At 44.5% G+C, this 17243-nt stretch overlaps 1 protein-coding gene across 3 annotated transcripts in view; it reads right to left on the bottom strand.

The window, feature by feature from the left end:
• KIF13B (kinesin family member 13B) overlaps nucleotides 1–500 on the bottom strand; it is a 187805-nt gene extending 187305 nt beyond the window's left edge. For all 3 annotated transcript variants that reach the window (XM_060155774.1, XM_060155773.1, XM_060155776.1), the window contains exon 1: nucleotides 372–500. In XM_060155774.1, coding sequence (XP_060011757.1) covers nucleotides 372–426 — 55 coding nt within the window. In that variant the 5' untranslated portion in view covers nucleotides 427–500. The remainder of the gene's footprint in view (nucleotides 1–371) is intronic.
• Between the last annotated feature and the right edge of the window lie 16743 nt (nucleotides 501–17243).

A 17243-nucleotide genomic window follows, 5' to 3' on the forward strand; every position in this document is an offset into this window, starting at 1 on the left:
GCGCGGGACCAGGGGCCGGGTGGGGAAGGAGGAAGCGAGCCAGGGGCGCGGGCGCCCTCCTAGAAGGGCAGGGAGACAGGAGGGCAAAAGGGCGGCGGGGCGGGCGCGCCGGCGGAAGGGGCAGCGGGCCGGGACATGGGGCCCGCGGCGCCCCGGGACGCGGTGCGGGCCAGGGGAGGGGCGTCCCGAGCAGGCGGGGCGGGCACGGGCGACGAGGTTTCGGGGTGCGCGGGCCGCCCCCCCACCCCGCCCAGACACGGACTCCAGGGGCGGGACCGGCCGGACCCCACACGGCGGCCGCGGCCAAGGGAAGGGCGCGCCAGGCACCTGCCGCCTCCGCCGCGGCGGCCCCAGGCGCGCTCGGCTCTCACCTCTTCGGTTCATGGGTCGGATCCGGACGGCCACTTTCACTTTGGAGTCCCCCATCCTGCCGCCGCCAAGGCTCTCGCTCGGCTTCCGTCTGCCGCGGCCACCGGGCAACTCTTCGGGGCTGACCGGGCGGGAGGGGGCTACGGGAGAGAGGGGCGGGGCCGGGGCGGGGCCTGCGGAGGGGCGGGGCCGACTCGGTGCTCCCGGCGGCGCCCCCGCTGCATGACGGGACTTGTAGTCCCTATAGGTGGTCGGGGGCAGAGCTGCATAGGTCCGGTGCGCTTCCCTCTCTGGAGCTTGTAAATACCCCTCTGTTTCTACACAATTCTTACTTACCCTTACAGTTAGTACTGAGACGTAAGCTGTCGATGAGCTGATATCTCACCTGAAAACAAACAGTTGAATAGATGGCACTGGAGACCTTGCGACCTCTCTCAGACTCATTTCCTGCCAATCTTAGTGTTTTATCCCTGGCTCAAATTATTTCCTCTGCCTGGATTGCCCTCCCGGCCGTGTTTGCTGAAATCAGCCTTCAAGACAAGTCAAAAGTCACTTCTGGAGGTCTTCATAAATCCACAGGTTACCCTATACCAACCCACCCCCTGCCCCCCTTCCAGTCAAGACCTTGGGCTCTGGCATCAATCTGGGTTCAAACGCGCCCTTAGCACTTTCCAACTGTGTGATCAAGGCAAGTGATTTGACCACTGTATGCTTGTCTTTTCATATGTAAATGAAATACCTACTTTATGGGATTGTTGTGAGGTTTAGTGAGTTACTGTAGGTAAACCTCTTAAAACTCCCAGGCACAAAAGTGCGCAATAAAAGTCATTTTTGATCTGTTATAGCATTTATGCTGCAACTATTTATGTCTCTCCTATTTTTTTTTTTTTTTTGCGGTACGCGGGCCTCTCACTGTTGTGCCCTCTTCCATTGCGGAGCACAGGCTCCGGATGCGCAGGCTCAGCGGCCATGGCTTACGGGCCCAGCCCCTCCGCGGCATGTGGGATCTTCCCGGACCGGGGCACGAACCCGTGTCCCCTGCATCGGCAGGCGGACTCTCAATCACTGCGCCACCAGGGAAGCCCGTATTTTGTATTTTTAAAACCATATCTTACATGTGTAGCCTTGCCTGTAGTAGAGACCCAGTAAACATTTATTGCATGAATGAATCAATGACTCAGTGAAGCCACACTAAAATGTGCTTTTTGTTAAGCCCTAGCAGAAATGCTAACTGGTGGCCTGTGGGCAAGATCTGACCTGCAAACATATTCTATTTGGCCCAACGTTATTGGCCAATGCATGAAAACTGGGAGATTTTTACATGCAATGCTGGGCCTACATTACATATTGGGAATATCAATAGGAAATGAGTAGCAGTGGCCACCTTTATAAGAGGCAGTTCTGCTTCGATATGTTTAAATGACAGAATAGAACTCAGAACAATTTTACAGATGAGTAAATACAGAAAGCTGGCAAGACTTGCCCTTTTACCAACCATCCTATTGTTGAAATAGCTTCAATACAAGCAGAGTTGTCCAACAGGTTAAAAACACATTTAAGAGACTATATAGCACAGGGAACTATATTCAATATCCTGAGATAAACCATAATGGAAAAGAATATAAAAAAGAATGTGTATATATGTATGTGTGTGTATATATATATATACACACATATATATATGTATATATGTATAACTGAATCACTTTGCTGTACAGCAGAAATTAACAAGACATGAAATGATCCAGACACAAAAAAAGCAAGCCCTGTATGATTGCACTTATATGAGGTACCTAGAATAGTGAAATTCAGAGACAGAAGGTGGAATGATGGTTGCCAGGGGCTGGGAAGAAGGGGAATAGGGAGTTAGTGTTTAATGAATACAGAGTTTCTGTTTGGGAAAATTAGAAAAGTTCTGGTGATGGATGGTAGTGATAGTTGCACAACAATGTGAATGTACTTTATGCCACTGAACTGCACACCTGCAAATGGTTAAAATGGTACCTTTCAGGGCTTCCCTGGTGGTGCAGTGGTTGAGAGTCCGCCTGCCGATGCAGCGGACACGGGTTCGTGCCCCGGTCTGGGAAGATCCCACCTGCCGCGGAGCGGCTGGGCCGGTGAGCCATGGCTGCTGAGCCTGCGCGTCCAGAGCCTATACTCCGCAACGGCAGAAGCCACAACAGTGAGAGGCCCGCATACCACACACACACACACACACAAAAGGTACCTTTTAAAATATAAATGTATTTATTTTTGGCTGCATTGGGTCTTTGTTGCTGCACACGGGCTTTCTCTAGTTGTAGTGGGCAGGGGCTACTCTTCGTTGCAGTGCATGGGCCTCTCATTGTGGTGACCTCTCTTGTTGCCGAGCATGGGCTCTAAGCACGCAGGCTTCAGTAGTTGTGGCTCGCGGGCTCTAGAGCGCAGGCTCAGTAGTTGTGGCTCACGGTCTTAGTTGCTCTGCGGCATGTGGAATCTTCCCGGACCAGGGCTCGAACCCGTGTCTCCTGCATTGGCAGGTGGAATTCCAACCACTGCACCACCTGGGAAGCCCTAAAATGGTACATTTATGTTGTGTATATTTTGCCACAACTAAAAAAAGGTAAAACATCATATCATTATGTTGTACACCTGAAACTAATATGTCAATTATACCTCAATTAAAAATTAAGTAAGAAAAAAAGGTTAAAAATAGAAAATGCAACCCCAGAAGGCCCTCCTTACAGGAAGGGAATTTCTTTCTTAGCCGCACCTCATCTGAGATTTCAAGGGGGCCTTCTCAGCTGGAGAAGCAGTAGGTTTCAGACAGTAAATCTTTTGATTTTCACAGCGCAATAAAGTGAACAAAATAAGGAGGACTAATTTACCATTGTCAGCTTTTTAATTTTACCAAGTAAATTCTTTAAAAACTAATGGATACAACAAATTGCTGTCTACTATCACTGTCATCCTTTAAAAAAAATAAAAGCCAGGTCGCAAAGAATATATTTTTATATTGAAATCATTTGCTGGATGAAAACCCTCACTCCTACCCTTTTGCTCTTATTTAGCATTGAAAAAACTTTTATCATGGCCCTTGGACTGATTACCAGAGTTGGGTATTCTAGGCTTAAACGGATTTCCTATTAACCATCTCACCACACGCAGGTTATAACAAATGAGGGTTTGCAATGTGCCAAGGTTCCTGGGCATCCACTGTTCGCTTTATATCTCTTTTATAACCTGGTAAATTTTCTTTTTAAAAGGCCTGTTCTCATGACAGCTTGAATCTAGCTTAACAGAAACAAGGCAGGCAGAAAAAGAGAAGGCTACCAGTTTCTATGTGAACACTGTATTTCCATTTAAGCTCAAATTTCCGAGAGGAGAAAGCCCCTTAGGAGTCGGAGAGGTGGGGGGGGATACAATAGGGAAGAGGTGAGGACTTTCTCTAAAGTTTCAAAACCATTTAAGTGGTCCTGGAAACATTTGACTGGAAGAAAATGACAGGAGCTTCCCAAGGGACCGTAGAGAAACACCCCTGTGGGCTACTCTCCCTTTGACCTCTTATTCACACTAATCTCCCCCTTTTGACTTCTGCAATAAAGGTGAGGAGAGAGGATTCTTAGAGGAAAGAGCCAGAGCCTAGGAATGGCTTTATCTTCCCGGGGAAAATCTCGCTGAGATTGTGAGAGAGAAAGGACTGAGAGGCGAGTTTCAACCTGCAGCCCAGGAGCCTGGGGACTTTCACACCAGGTAACTGGAGAGCTGCCCTGTCACCTGGCTGGGAGTGCTGGTTCGGACTCCAACAGAAGAGGGGGAAAGTCAGGGTTTCTCCCTTTTGAACTATTAGAGGAAAAAGAGAAAAGGAACTAGTAAATAAGGCACTCCCTTGGACCATTTTCTTGCAAAGCAAGGACTTAAGAAATCCACCAATATTTTACGGTGTAGATACTGCAGTCAAGACATTGTTGAATTTTAGCTGTGTTGATAAGAAGGTCCTCCTTTATTTTGCCCTGACCCTTTGCAGATCTACTCGTTCTAAAACCAATTTCTAGTTTACTTTTTTGTTGCTTTGATCCACAATTTCTGATGATCCCTGCAGAGGTTGAGGAAGACATTTTGCCTTATAATATCATCACTTAATAGAATAATGAGAACAAACATATTGAATAATCACTATGTACCAGACACTCCCCTAAGCATTTTATGTGTATTAACTCATCTAATCCTCACACTAACTCTATGAAGCAGTGACCATTACTCTCCTCGCCTTACAGATGGGGAAACTGGACCCGACAAACTTACTGAAGGTGCCACGGTTGTGCTCTGACCCCCCTCTCTAGAATCCTTCATGACGGGAAGTGTCTCCACACAGACTGTTCAGCCCATAGGAATTTGAAAACATCTAATTTTCCGCTATTCTACTTTCCAGAATAGTTTCTGAAACCCTATTATTGTAAAAAAAAAAAAAAGTGGGGACTGTACGCTAAGTTCTATATTTTTAAAAAGGGAGGGAATGAGCTAATCACTGCATCAGGGCAAAAGACATCTCTCCGGCGTCATTAAGGATTTACTTGCGTGCCTCAGGCTTAGCTTTGCCAGAGGTCTAAGTTTTCCCAGTTGTCTGTTTCTGTCTCCCCAGCTATACTGTGGGTGCAGGAGAGTGTCTTGTTCAAGTCTCTTTATCTCCAACACCCAGTATAATCCCTGGTACTCAGTAGGCAGGCACTTAATACATGTGAGGGAAGATATTAACAACCCAGCACCATGATTAACCACAGACAGGTGAAGTTACTTGCCTCCAATCTACACAGAGCTAGTAAGCTTCAGGGTTGGAATGCAAACACAAATTTGATTCTGAAAATCTAGGCTGTTTCCACAAAGAAGGCCATCCCTATGCATCCTCTTATGTATTTTTCATGTTAGTGTTCTCTTTCCTATGTTGTGAATTCCTAGTGGATGTCAGTCTCCAGAGTGGCCTTTATTTTATAGGTGTTATTTATCAAGTGCTTATTATGGGCCAGGCACTGTGCTCAGCACCCCCCATACACGATCTCATTTAATTTTCACAACAATCCCGTGAAGCTTGGCGATATTATTACAGCCTTTGACAGATGGGCAACTGAGACTAAATGGGGCAAGTTAACTTGTACGCTAGCCTGAGTAAGAGGTTCCTAAATGCAAATTCTGGGTCCCTGCTGTGTGCTCTTGCCCAGGCCTTCAGACCTTTGCCACCACCCCACCCTGCTTCATGTAGCCTCTGGTGCCCTGCTGGGTCCCTCAGCCTCTTCTGACACTTCATCAGCCACGGACTGGCAGGGCCACACCTGGATCTTGCCATGATCTAAGATGGCTCCGCCTATGAAACTCAGTAACTCTCATCCACAGCCTCAGTCTCATCCAACCTGACTCACTCCCCTACTGCCAGGTACCAATGCACTGTTTTTAAGCCTCCAGTTCCTCAACTTACCCCTTTCCTCACGCTCAAGCTCCTTCAGGGGCTCATTTTCTTACGTCTGTAGCTTAAACCTTCCTCTTGCCCATGTCATCACCACCACTCATGGCCCGTGAGTTCCTAAACTTAAGTCATTTCCCTTCCCTCCTTCTCCCATACTTGGTCAGTGCCATGTTGTGACTTACAAGAAATACATATTTGATCATTCAGAGGACCAAAATCTATGTCTCATATGTATTTGATCTTCATTCACAGTTGTTCTGATGGCTCATAGCTCCCCAAGCCCTTGGAATTTCCTAAGGGTTGAGAGTGATCAAGGTGTCTCTTGTTGTGTTAATGATGTGTCTTCTGGAAAACACCTAAGGCTGGGGGTTGATTGCCAATGGGACCAACCTGTGATTAGACCTCCAGGGAGGGGAGCCAGGCTGGAGTTGAAATCAACACCATTGGCCAACGATTTAGTCAATCATGTGTATGTAATAAAGCCTCCATAACACCCCTAAAAGGACAGCGCTGGGGCCCTTTCTTGGAGTTTCCACGGGAACCAGTTTCCATGTGGGCTCTGGGCCCCAACCCTCCACGAGGACAGAACCTCCTTTGATTGGGACCTAGCCCTATGTATCTCTTCATCTGGCTGTTGATTCCTATCCTTTAATATCTTTTTATAACAAATCTAGTGAAATGTGTTTTCCTAAGTTTTGTGAGTCATTCTAGCAAATTAATTGAACCCAAGGAGAGAGTCATGGGAATCTCCAATTTATAGCCTGATGGTCAGAAGTACAGGTAACACCCTGGACTTGCAATTAGCATCCTGAGGTAGAGGAGGGTCAATGGAACTGCGAATTCATAGCAAGTTGTTCAGGAGCACAGGTGACGACCTGGGCTTGGGACTGGCGTCTAAGGTGGAGGGCGGTCTTGTGGGCCTGAGCCCTTTACCTATGGAATCTGATTCTATGTCTAGGTAGATAGTGTCAGAATTGAGTGGAATTTCCTGTCACCCTGTTGGTGTCCAAGAATCGCTTGTTGGTGTGGGGAAGCCTACACACATACATACACACACACACACACACACGTTGGAACTGGGCCCAGGAACCCTGCTGGAGGAAGTCACACACCCATGCACCTTGGTGCCCTCACAGATCTGTGCTCTTTAGTCTCAGTGGGGCCCTCAGTGCCCTCCCCCATTCCTCCAGGGCCTTTACCATCTTTACCACTTCCCCTCAACCCTTAGTCCACCTCCAGTTACCTCTCTCTCTGCCTCTTCCACAGCCAAGCTTCCCCAGATAATTTACACTCACTGCCTTCCCTTCCTCACCTGTCATTAGTCAACCGACTATTAATTCAATCACGCTTTCGCCACGTTCACCCCTCCAATAAAACCAGGCTGGCCAGGTGTATCATTGGTCCTTGATTTGCAAATCCAGTAGGGTGCCTTTCGGTCCTCATTTTACTTGATTTCTCTGTGGTATTTGGTGTTATCGACCATCCCCTTCTTGATGGTCTTACTTTCTATGACATCACTCTGTTCTCCTTGGGGGATTTTTTTTTTTTTTTTGGCCACACTGCATAACATGAGGGATCCTAGTTCCCTGACAAGGGATTGAACCATACCCCCTGCAGTGGAAGGGCGGAGTCTTAACCACTGGACCACCAGGGAGGTCCCTGTTCTCCTTGTTTTAATTAATTTATTATTTTAATCAACAAACTTCCCCACCTTGTGCTTGGCATTATGGCATTAGGTGCTTGGGATACAAAGATCAAAAAGAGGTGGTGACTGTCCTTAAGGGCTAAGAAGTTTGGTTAGATTTCTGGAAATTTCATAACTTCTTCAAGTTGTTTTGCTGCCTCTTTGTTTCTCAGAATAGTGTGGGAACCCCCTTTAAGGATGGTGCACTGGGAAAAGAGAAGGCTCAGTAGACCTGGCTTGGGAGATCACAGGGAAGGCAAAGCTAAGGGTACTCCACCCAATTCCAAAGCTGGGGGGAAAAGAACAGCCAATAGATGGAGCGGCAGCTAAGCAGTAGAAGAACTAGGCACGAAAGAAAGGGGACAACGGAAAGAAACACTAGTATTCATCGAAGAGTAGCTGCCAGAGCCTGAAGTGCAAAAAGCTCATAGGGGTTCCTTGCTGTCAAAATCCGTGTCTCTCGTACCTGTTTGTTCTATTCGCATTGCCACCAACCTATCCTAAGCCTTCTACAGTTCTGGCTTTCAAAGCTTCTGCATGACCCCTCCCCAAAAGATACCTCTGGCAGAAAGTATCCCTCCATCCTGTGTATGGGGTCATGCACTTTGGGGTCATAGAATTGGGTTTCTCCTGAAAGGGTAAAAGGCCACAACTGCGGGGCTCAGGAGGCTGAATGGAATTGACTTGGATTTTTGAGAGATTTCGATGATTCAAAGAGTCCACTTGGGTGCTGGAGGTTAAAGATGTCCCCTGAAGTGTACTAGGTAGGGTGCACCCCTCTTTCCCTGGGATCTCATTTGGGATGAAGTAGGGTTTATGAGACCCAGAGAGCGAGGTGTACCTCGTAAACGCGATTATTTATACATTAGTTTCTTTTTTCTCTCTTTGTGCTCAACTTTTCTTTTTTTTAATTTAATTTTTATTTTATATTGGAGTATAGTTGATTGACAATATTGTGTTAGTTTCAGGTGTACAGCTAAGTGCTCAGTTATACATATACATGTATCTATTCTTTTTCAGATTCTTTTCCCATATAGGTTATTACAGAATATTGAGTAGGATTCCCTGTGCTATACAGTAGGTCCTCGTTGATTATCTATTTTATATATAGTAGTGTGTATATGTTAATCCCAAATTCCTAATTGACCCCTCCCCCATTAGTAAACTTTTCTTAAATGTATGTGTATTTGACCTATGCTAGGGGGAAGCAGAGGAAGGGACTTTTGACAGAGCTTTAAAAGGGAAGAAGTCTACCTCTGAGGCCAATGTGGTGGAGGCAGTGGGGACGGGGGGAAAGACCACAACACGAGTCAAATCAGAAGTAAAGATCTGAGATCACTGGGCTCTTCATACTAACCTTACAGCCCTGGGTTTTACTTCATTTTAGAAGGCAGCATCCCCTTACTCACCCCTCACTGCTGGACAGTCTCTCTTACCCAGTACTTTTGCTCTAGTTGCTCTCACTCACGTTGCTAACTTCTCTAGGATGTCCTCCCTCCCTCTGCCAATTAACACCTAACCACTCGAGCCCTGTTTTCTCCATAAACTCACCCTTCGCTCGTCCAACACACGTCAATGTTCCCTTTTGGAAGCTTCTAGCTCTGTACCGCACGAGCATTGGTGACAGGCCGACGTAAGCAATGTGTATAGGTCTCATCTTCTCCAATTAGGTGGAGAACTCAGTAGTGGAGATGCTGTCTTCTTGTCTTTGGTATGTGACAAGCACACAGCCGACCCCATCTATACTTGGACACTGAACTATTCCAATGTAAAAGACACAGAGTGGAAGAGACAGGAGGCATGAGAAAGGCTTTACTTTCATTGTTTTGACTGATATTCTACAGTGACAAGAAATTCCAGGAATAACATAAGCACGGGTGGTGGCATGGAAGTTCTTTCAAACCGCATTTTGCCCTCTTTATTGAGGAAAGGTAAACTCCCTCCTCATCTCTGAAGATCCAGAACGAAGAGTCCTCTCCAAACACACAGATTCCACACTAAACTCCCCCAGAGTGTCCACTATCTGTACGAACATATTACTTCCCTCTTTGTTGAAAAGTGTCTGGAAAGAACAACCTCCATAATAAATCTCTGATGGGCCGAGTTCATCTCCATAAATCATTCAGGGATGGAGGTCAGGAGAGGGTATTCTTTTGGTATTATTCCAGGCAGATTGTACAGTTCAGGCCCCATTAGTGAGCACAAAAGGACATCTATAAAATATTCATAGGCTGTGGTACAAATACGTTGACTGCTTGGGGGACCCACTGCCTAAGGCATGAGATTCGTCAGACCCGTGATTGCAGCAGTCTGCTCCCTTCAGCTCAGAGGTTTCCACAGCCCATCAACAAATCTGATTTAGAATTTAAAGGGATTTTTTTGAAACCACAAGAGAAAGGGTGAGGTAAGTTGGAGGTGAACTATTTTGCCCAGGTCTCCCAGCCTGAGGAGAAGCAACTGGCTTCTCATGGGGAGGGCCATCTGGTGAAGCAGCAAAACCTCCTGGGAGAAATACTGGATAAAGTTAGCATGGGAAAAAGGAAGGAAGGAAGGAAGGAAGGAAGGAAGGAAGGAAGGAAGGAAGGAAGGAAGGAAGGAAGGAAGGGAGGGAGGGAGGGAGGGAGGGAGGGAGGGAGGGAGGGAGGGAGGGAGGGAGGAAGGAAAGAAAGAAAGAAAGAAAGGGAGAAAGAAAGGAAGGAAGGAAGGAAGGAAGAAAGAAAGGGAGAAAGAAAGAAAGGAAGGAAAGAAAGGAAGGAAGGAAGGAAGAAAGAAGGAAGGAAGGAAGGAAAGAAAGAAAGAAAGAAGGAAGGAAAGAAAGAAAGAAAGAAAGAAAAAGAAATGTCCTAGAAAAATACCTGGGGAGGAATCCCTGCTGTGAAAGACACCCTCCCCCCTCTATTCATTATTGCTGTTTTCTATCACATACAATTCCATCTAATCCAAATTTGATAGCATATGCAATCAATGAAAGGTACTTCCCCGATAAGGAATCACAAAGTGAGGATGACATACTTTACATTTCCAGGTTAGAATTTACTGGAAGAAAATGATGCTGTTCCAGTGGAAGAAAAAAATATCCATCAAATTCCTCCTTGGATACTGGCAGGTAAATGAGATCCTGTTTTCCCAGGGAAGTTGTCACATGTGGCAGTTGCAGGTGGCTGGGGTGGAGGCCTGAGCCTAGCTGGGGAGAGAGAAGAAACATTCTGAGCTACCCCAGATTCAGATCTAGGAGGTGTTACCTCTGCAGGAAGCATGAAGGCGGGTGGCAGCGAGGGGTGGGAGGGTGGAGTGCATCAAAATCCCGATACTGGAGGGAAGAGAAGGGCAGAGAAAATGGCTCAGGCCAGGATGGATGCCTCATGTGGTTTTAATCTTCTAGACACTGGGCATGAAGCGGTTAAAAGAAACCCAAGGCAGCTGCAGCCCGGGACTCTGTAATAGGAAGTAACATAGAGTTCATTTTTCTATGCCATCGAGGGAGACTTTGTTTTTCAGCTGGGACTCAATCTGGAAGCTGTTCTACCCACTAGAAAGCCAGAGGCTATAAAACCCTGCCAGTGCCACAGCATGACTCAGGGGCAGCTGAACAAAGCCCAGGACAGAGCAGGGCAGCTGCAACTGTCTCGCACTTCGGCACCATCTATGGAGGAGAGCAAAACCACCTTAGAAATAGAGAACGATGTAGGCATCCTTCACCAATGTAACTACCAGACACATTCAAGGCTTACCTGTAAAAACCTGAAAAACTAGAGAAAAATAAGAGCGAATATTTAGCTGAGCTCAAGCAAAGAAAGAAGTCATCAGTAATAGTAAAAGTACTGAGAAACTTGTGCAAGGTTGCAAGGTCTGTAGGTGGAGCTGGGGTCTGTGCTACACCAGAGCCTTACTCTCAGCTCTGCACAGAAGTGCTTCTTCAAGGGGAAAAATAAAAACAGGTAGTTTGGAAAACGAATATTTCTAAAGTATACCCAAAGAACTCACCAAAACTGGAAAGAGTGGGCAACAAATTGGAAAGTTTTGGCAATATATGATAAACGTAAAGTTATAGTCCTGAAGAAGACATTTAAAAACAAAACAAAACAGCAAGAGACTAATAGAAGGTAACAGGCTATTTCTTACGGAAGAAATGTGAACAATGCCTAAGATACACAAATGTAATACGTTTTAAAAGGAGAGTGAAAATACAATAGGACTAATTAAATAAATATTAACCTATATTTAAGAAGAAAGCACAAAGACATGTTTCTTTTTCTCCCACAAAGACATGTTTCTTTTTCTCCCAATATTCTCTCCAAAAATATCCCATAGGATATTTTTATTCTTTGTTTCCTTTTTACAATAACTTAGAGCATCCTTCTTTGCTTTCATGTGGTGACAGACTGAACATACTCAAATGCAAAATTCAGTTGATGCTTACCAAGTCCACATTATGCTAATTCCTGGTGTCAGCCTTCTGTGATGACATCAAGCTAAATATTCCCTCAACAAAAGCATACTGTATGGAATAGTAGATTTTACTTACTAGTAATTGCAGGGTTTTAGACTTGTGGGACTTTGCTTCTAGCTTTCCAAAAATGTTCATCCACTTTGTATCTACAAGCTTGTTTCGGTAGGTCAGCTGTTTGTCAATAATGTCCTTTACAGCTATAAATTCATTGTATACACTATCTGTATGGAAAATGTCCATCATTTGTGAACACTCCAGAGCAGCTTGGATGATATCATGAGTTAAATTTCTCTCAGGGAAAATGATCTTAAAGCATGGATGTAATCTGAACTTATGAAATCAAAATTTGATTCCAAGTAAATTATAGTTTTAGTAGAGAAATGAGAAAGTCCTGTTTAATTTGGTTGCCCTTTTTTGGTGACTTTTTGTTTTGTTTTGAGTTCTGAAGCAGTCTTATTTCCAAAAACTTCCTTATGAAACTTTTTGTTACAACCTACACATAACATCAAACAATTCAAGTGGGCTCAGTCCACCCTTAGCTAGGCTTCTTATGGCCTCTTCAAAGATCATCAAACACTTTTGGAGAAACAGCATACAAATTTCTGTTCTACAGTCATTCTTTTTTCCATTCTTATCCTCATTGTATTTTCAAATTGGAGAAGGACAGTGTTCTTGTCCCTCATTTTGAAAATATAATTTTACAGGCAATATTTCATATCTTTTCTATGGCCAGCAGCAATGATAGACTATGTCTAAGACATATGTCCTATGTCTAACAAGGTGAGCTCCTTCCATTTCTATAAAGTCACATATCTCATTAAGTGATTCTGCAGTTTTCAGAAAACTGAAAAGTGACTAAAACTTTCATAATGAAAACCTCAGCTTCACAGGTGAGCAAATCATATTTCTCTATAGCAGTGTGGTGTATAAGATATGCAAAACATTCAGTAGGAGAGATGTTTTTTCATTGCCTTTGGTTAAAAATGTATAGACTGGGGCTTCCCTGGTGGCGCAGTGGTTGAGAGTCCGCCTGCCGATGGAGGGGACATGGGTTCGTGCCCCAGTCCGGGAAGACCCCACATGCCGCGGAGCGGCTGGTCCCGTGAGCCATGGCCACTGAGCCTGCGCGTCCGGAGCCTGTGCTCCGCAACGGGAGAGGCCACAGCAGTGAGAGGCCCACGTACCGAAAAAAAAAAAAAAAAGTATAGACTGAATCTGCCAAAATTTACATTTGGACCATCTGCCAAATAGGCAGATAGATAAGCAAGGTCCAGTTGGCAGTCGGATAATATATCAACAATCTTTTATGTTTTCTGTAGTTTCATTTAAATCTTCATAGAAATCAAGAAGACAATTTGAGATTCCATGTTTCATATCAAAGTACCTAAGAAATAGAACATATTTTTTGTTGTTGGGGAGGAAAAAAACTTTTCCTCCACACTCTTAGATTCAGTATCTGAGGCCTGGGAATTAAATGGGCCAAAGACTGATTAACAGAAAAAAAGGCACAATTTTTATTTAATAGTTACAGACACAGGAATTCACAGAAAAGAAATGAAACTCAAAGAAGCAGTTAGCTTCAGGAGCTTATATACCATTTTATTTATTTATTTATCTTTGGCCATGGCTTGCGGCATGTGGGATCTTAGTTCCCCGACCAGGGATTGAACCTGCGCCCCCTGCGTTGGGAGCGTGGAGTCTTAACCACTGGACCACCAGGGAAGTCTCATATACCATTTTAACAAAGGAAAGGACGTTTGGGATTCAAGGGATGACAAATTGCAGGGAAGTAACTGGGAAATACATGGGGGGAATAGTTATTTTAATAAGGCCTGTTTGTGCAAATTCATCTCAGTGTCGACTCCCTATCTCTGGTGATAAGAGTGCTCTCCCTGGTACAAGGGGCTGGGGGTGGGAATGGAAGGTTAGCTTTCTCCAGGGGAAATTTATGCCTTGCTTTTAGGCATATGGGAGAGGGCAGAGAGTTCTTCCTGCATCTGCTGTTTCTCAAGTACCTTTAGTTCAAAATAATATGCCAAAGTGGCATATCCTCATCCCCTTCGTTATGACTAGCGTTGCTCTGATTTAACCCATCACTTGATACACTGTAGAAAGCATAATGGTTGGTAAGTTCTGCCAGAATCGGCCCTACATTTTTTTTTTTTTTTTGCGGTACGCGGGCCTCTCACTGTTGTGGCCTCTCCCATTGCGGAGCACAGGCTCCAGACTCGCAGGCCCAGCGGCCATGGCTCACGGGCCCAGCCGCTCCGCGGCATGTGGGATCTTCCCGGACCGGGGCACGAACCCGTGTTCCCTGCATGGGCAGGCGGACTCTCAACCACCGCGCCACCAGGGAAGCCCCGGCCCTACGTTTTAAGAGGCCAGTTTAGATCGATTTAGAAGGACTTGCCCATTTCATCCCGGACTTTTAAGATTCAGTCCCCATGTGTGTCTTTACCTCCCCTTCTGCACCATGCTCGATCCCAGTATATTTTCTGCACCTGTGTAGCATGCTCAGTTTTGTTGCTTTACCTCCCTAATCATGTACCATGTCCTTCCGTCTGTCATTAAAATGTCATGGTCCTTTAGCCTTCTTTTTTCAGTGATGTCTAGGTCACGCTGGTGTTTGTATTGTAATATGAACTCTTAGAAAACATGGTCACACTATTCACAATGTTAAAAAATTAAACTAGCATTCGGTACAAGCAAATTCTCAATACAAATACAGAACAAGAGTTAAACCGCAGGCAGAGACGAAGACAGACTGTTAAAGATTATAAGGCCCTTAAGTTGCACACCTAAGTAGTATCACACCCAGTGATGTAACAGTGGATGATCTGTTATGGAACTGAAAATCATGGTAGACAACATCAGCAGTCAGTGACCATGCAAGGTGGGTAATCTATCCACCATATCCATTTGACACTAAAAAGAGTGTTTCCTTTAGCCCCTAGGTTTTCGCCACTATAACGAGTTTTGTACTTTCCCCCAATCTTCCACACTCATGCTGAAAACCATGCTTTCTCATGTACAGTGGAGGGTTTCCTGGAATGTGGAACTTTCAGTGCTGAAACCACAGGGGGACAGTCCTTGTGAAAACAGTACTTTCAGATATTTCTGGTCAGAAGTATATATTGGTGCACCTTTTCTGGAGAGTACTTGCATGTGAATTTCAAGAGCCTTAAACATGTGTAACCAGTCATTCCATTTCTAGGAAATTTATCTTAAGGAAATAAGTAGAGGAGGTCATAAACATTTATGATTATGGATAGCCAATTGGATTTTACTTACTGTATTCAAAAATTACAAACAGTTTAAAGTTTCAGCAATAGGGAAATAGTTAAACTGTGATATTTTTTACAGTGAGATGCAGTAATTAAACACCATCATTAAAATTCATGTTTTGGGAGGATGTTTAATGGCATGGAAAAGTACATTCTAATGATAACTTTGAGGCAGTTTATAGTATATCATTTTCACCTAATGTATGCATTTATACACATGTACATAACAATATACAGTAAAAGGGAAAGAAAAACTAGAAATACTCCAGAATGGTACCTTTGAGTGGGAGGATTATGGCTAATTTTAATTATTTATTATAATTTTCCCAATTTTCTGTAATCAAAATTTTTCCTTATGATTTTTTTGCTATTGTAACATTTAATTAATTTATTTTTTTGAATCACATATTTTAATGACAAAATTAGCATTATAAAAATAAGAAAACAAACGTCTCTGTACCATAACAAAATAGCAGTTTCAAGGTATGACTGGATTTCTTGACTAGCCACTGTCGAGATGAAATGGTTAAAAGAGAATTCTGATAGCCATCATCTATTGTAAAGTGAATACCAAAGGACCCAACCCAACAGATCACTTCATTTAGCTAATTGGGATACACTTGGCATGAAGTTAAAGCTGGTGTTCATTCAGAGGCTCCTCTCCTCCAACTTGGAGCCAGTGTCTCTTTCATGAATGAGGCAGACAATACAATTATCCTTCAGACCCTCTCTTGTGGATTTGCCTGATGATTTTTTTTTAAATAATCAGAATGTTTTAATACTGTCTGAAAGTCGAGCAATTGCCAAGTATGAATGTGAGTTTTCTGGAATTAGCAATAAGTTTCATAATGTAAGGAAATGACTTTTTTCTTGGACCAGTACGAGATGCTGATGATAAAATAAACCATGAAAAAATAGGAGACTCTAGAAAGAAATTTGTCTAAGCTTTCACCAAGATGTAGAGAAGAAATTAATATCAAAACACTACTCCAGGGGACTTCCCTGGTAGTGCAGTGGTTAAGAATCTGCCTGCCGATGCAGGGGACAATGGGTTCAATCCCTGTTCCAGAAAGATCCCACATGCAGCAGAACAACTAAGCCCGTGTGCCACAACTACTGAGCCTGTGCTCTAGAGCCCACGAGCCACAACTAGTGAGCCCACGCACTATAACTACTGAAGCTCGCAAGCTCTAGGGCCTGTGTGCCGCAATTATTGAGCCCGCGTGCTGCAATTACTAAAGCCCGTGTGCCACAACTACTGAGCCTGCGAGCCACAACTACTGAGCCCATGCACTGTAACTACCGAAGCCCGCAAGCTCTAGGGCCTGCGTGCCGCAATTATTGAGCCCGCGTGCTGCAGCTACTGAAGCCCGTGCTCCCAGAGCCCGTGCTCCACAACAAGAGAAGCCACCGCAATGAGAAGCCGGAGCACCACAATGGAGAGTAGCCCCCGCTCGCCACAACTAGAGAAAGACTTCGCGCAGCAACAAAGACCCAACGCAGCCAAAAAATAAAAAATAAAATTAAAAAAACACTACTTCATATTTTTTATGGCTATGATTTAAGCTAACTAGAGAGTAAATTGTACCCAGTTCTCATCCCATAGTGTGTATGTCTTATTCCTGATGAACATTTTAGTTGCCTTTAAAGTCTTGAGTGTAAGAACTCCTTGAAGCTTCTACCAGGTAGATTTGTGAACTATATATGCCCTCCACTGACAACTGCAGAGGGGATGCAAGTGCCCAAAGTGAGCTGATGTGAGATCCAGAACCTCCCTCTTCTAAAATGGGACTTTCAGCTTAGTCCTGCGTGACCCAAAGCAAGTAGGGAAAAAGTGACAAATCTCAAGTCTATTGCAGGAGCTTTAATTAAACAGCAAGGTCCTTCCACATTAGTGATACAAACATTCTGAGAAGGACCTGTATAAATACTGACCCCTTGTCCCCTGTAAATTTCCCTCTCCATAGCCCTACGTGGGTTGATTTGATTCTGAAATCTTATTCTCGCTCTGACTGTAAA

Source organism: Lagenorhynchus albirostris, chromosome 7 (assembly GCF_949774975.1).
Source record: "Lagenorhynchus albirostris chromosome 7, mLagAlb1.1, whole genome shotgun sequence".
Lineage (NCBI taxonomy): Eukaryota > Metazoa > Chordata > Mammalia > Artiodactyla > Delphinidae > Lagenorhynchus > Lagenorhynchus albirostris.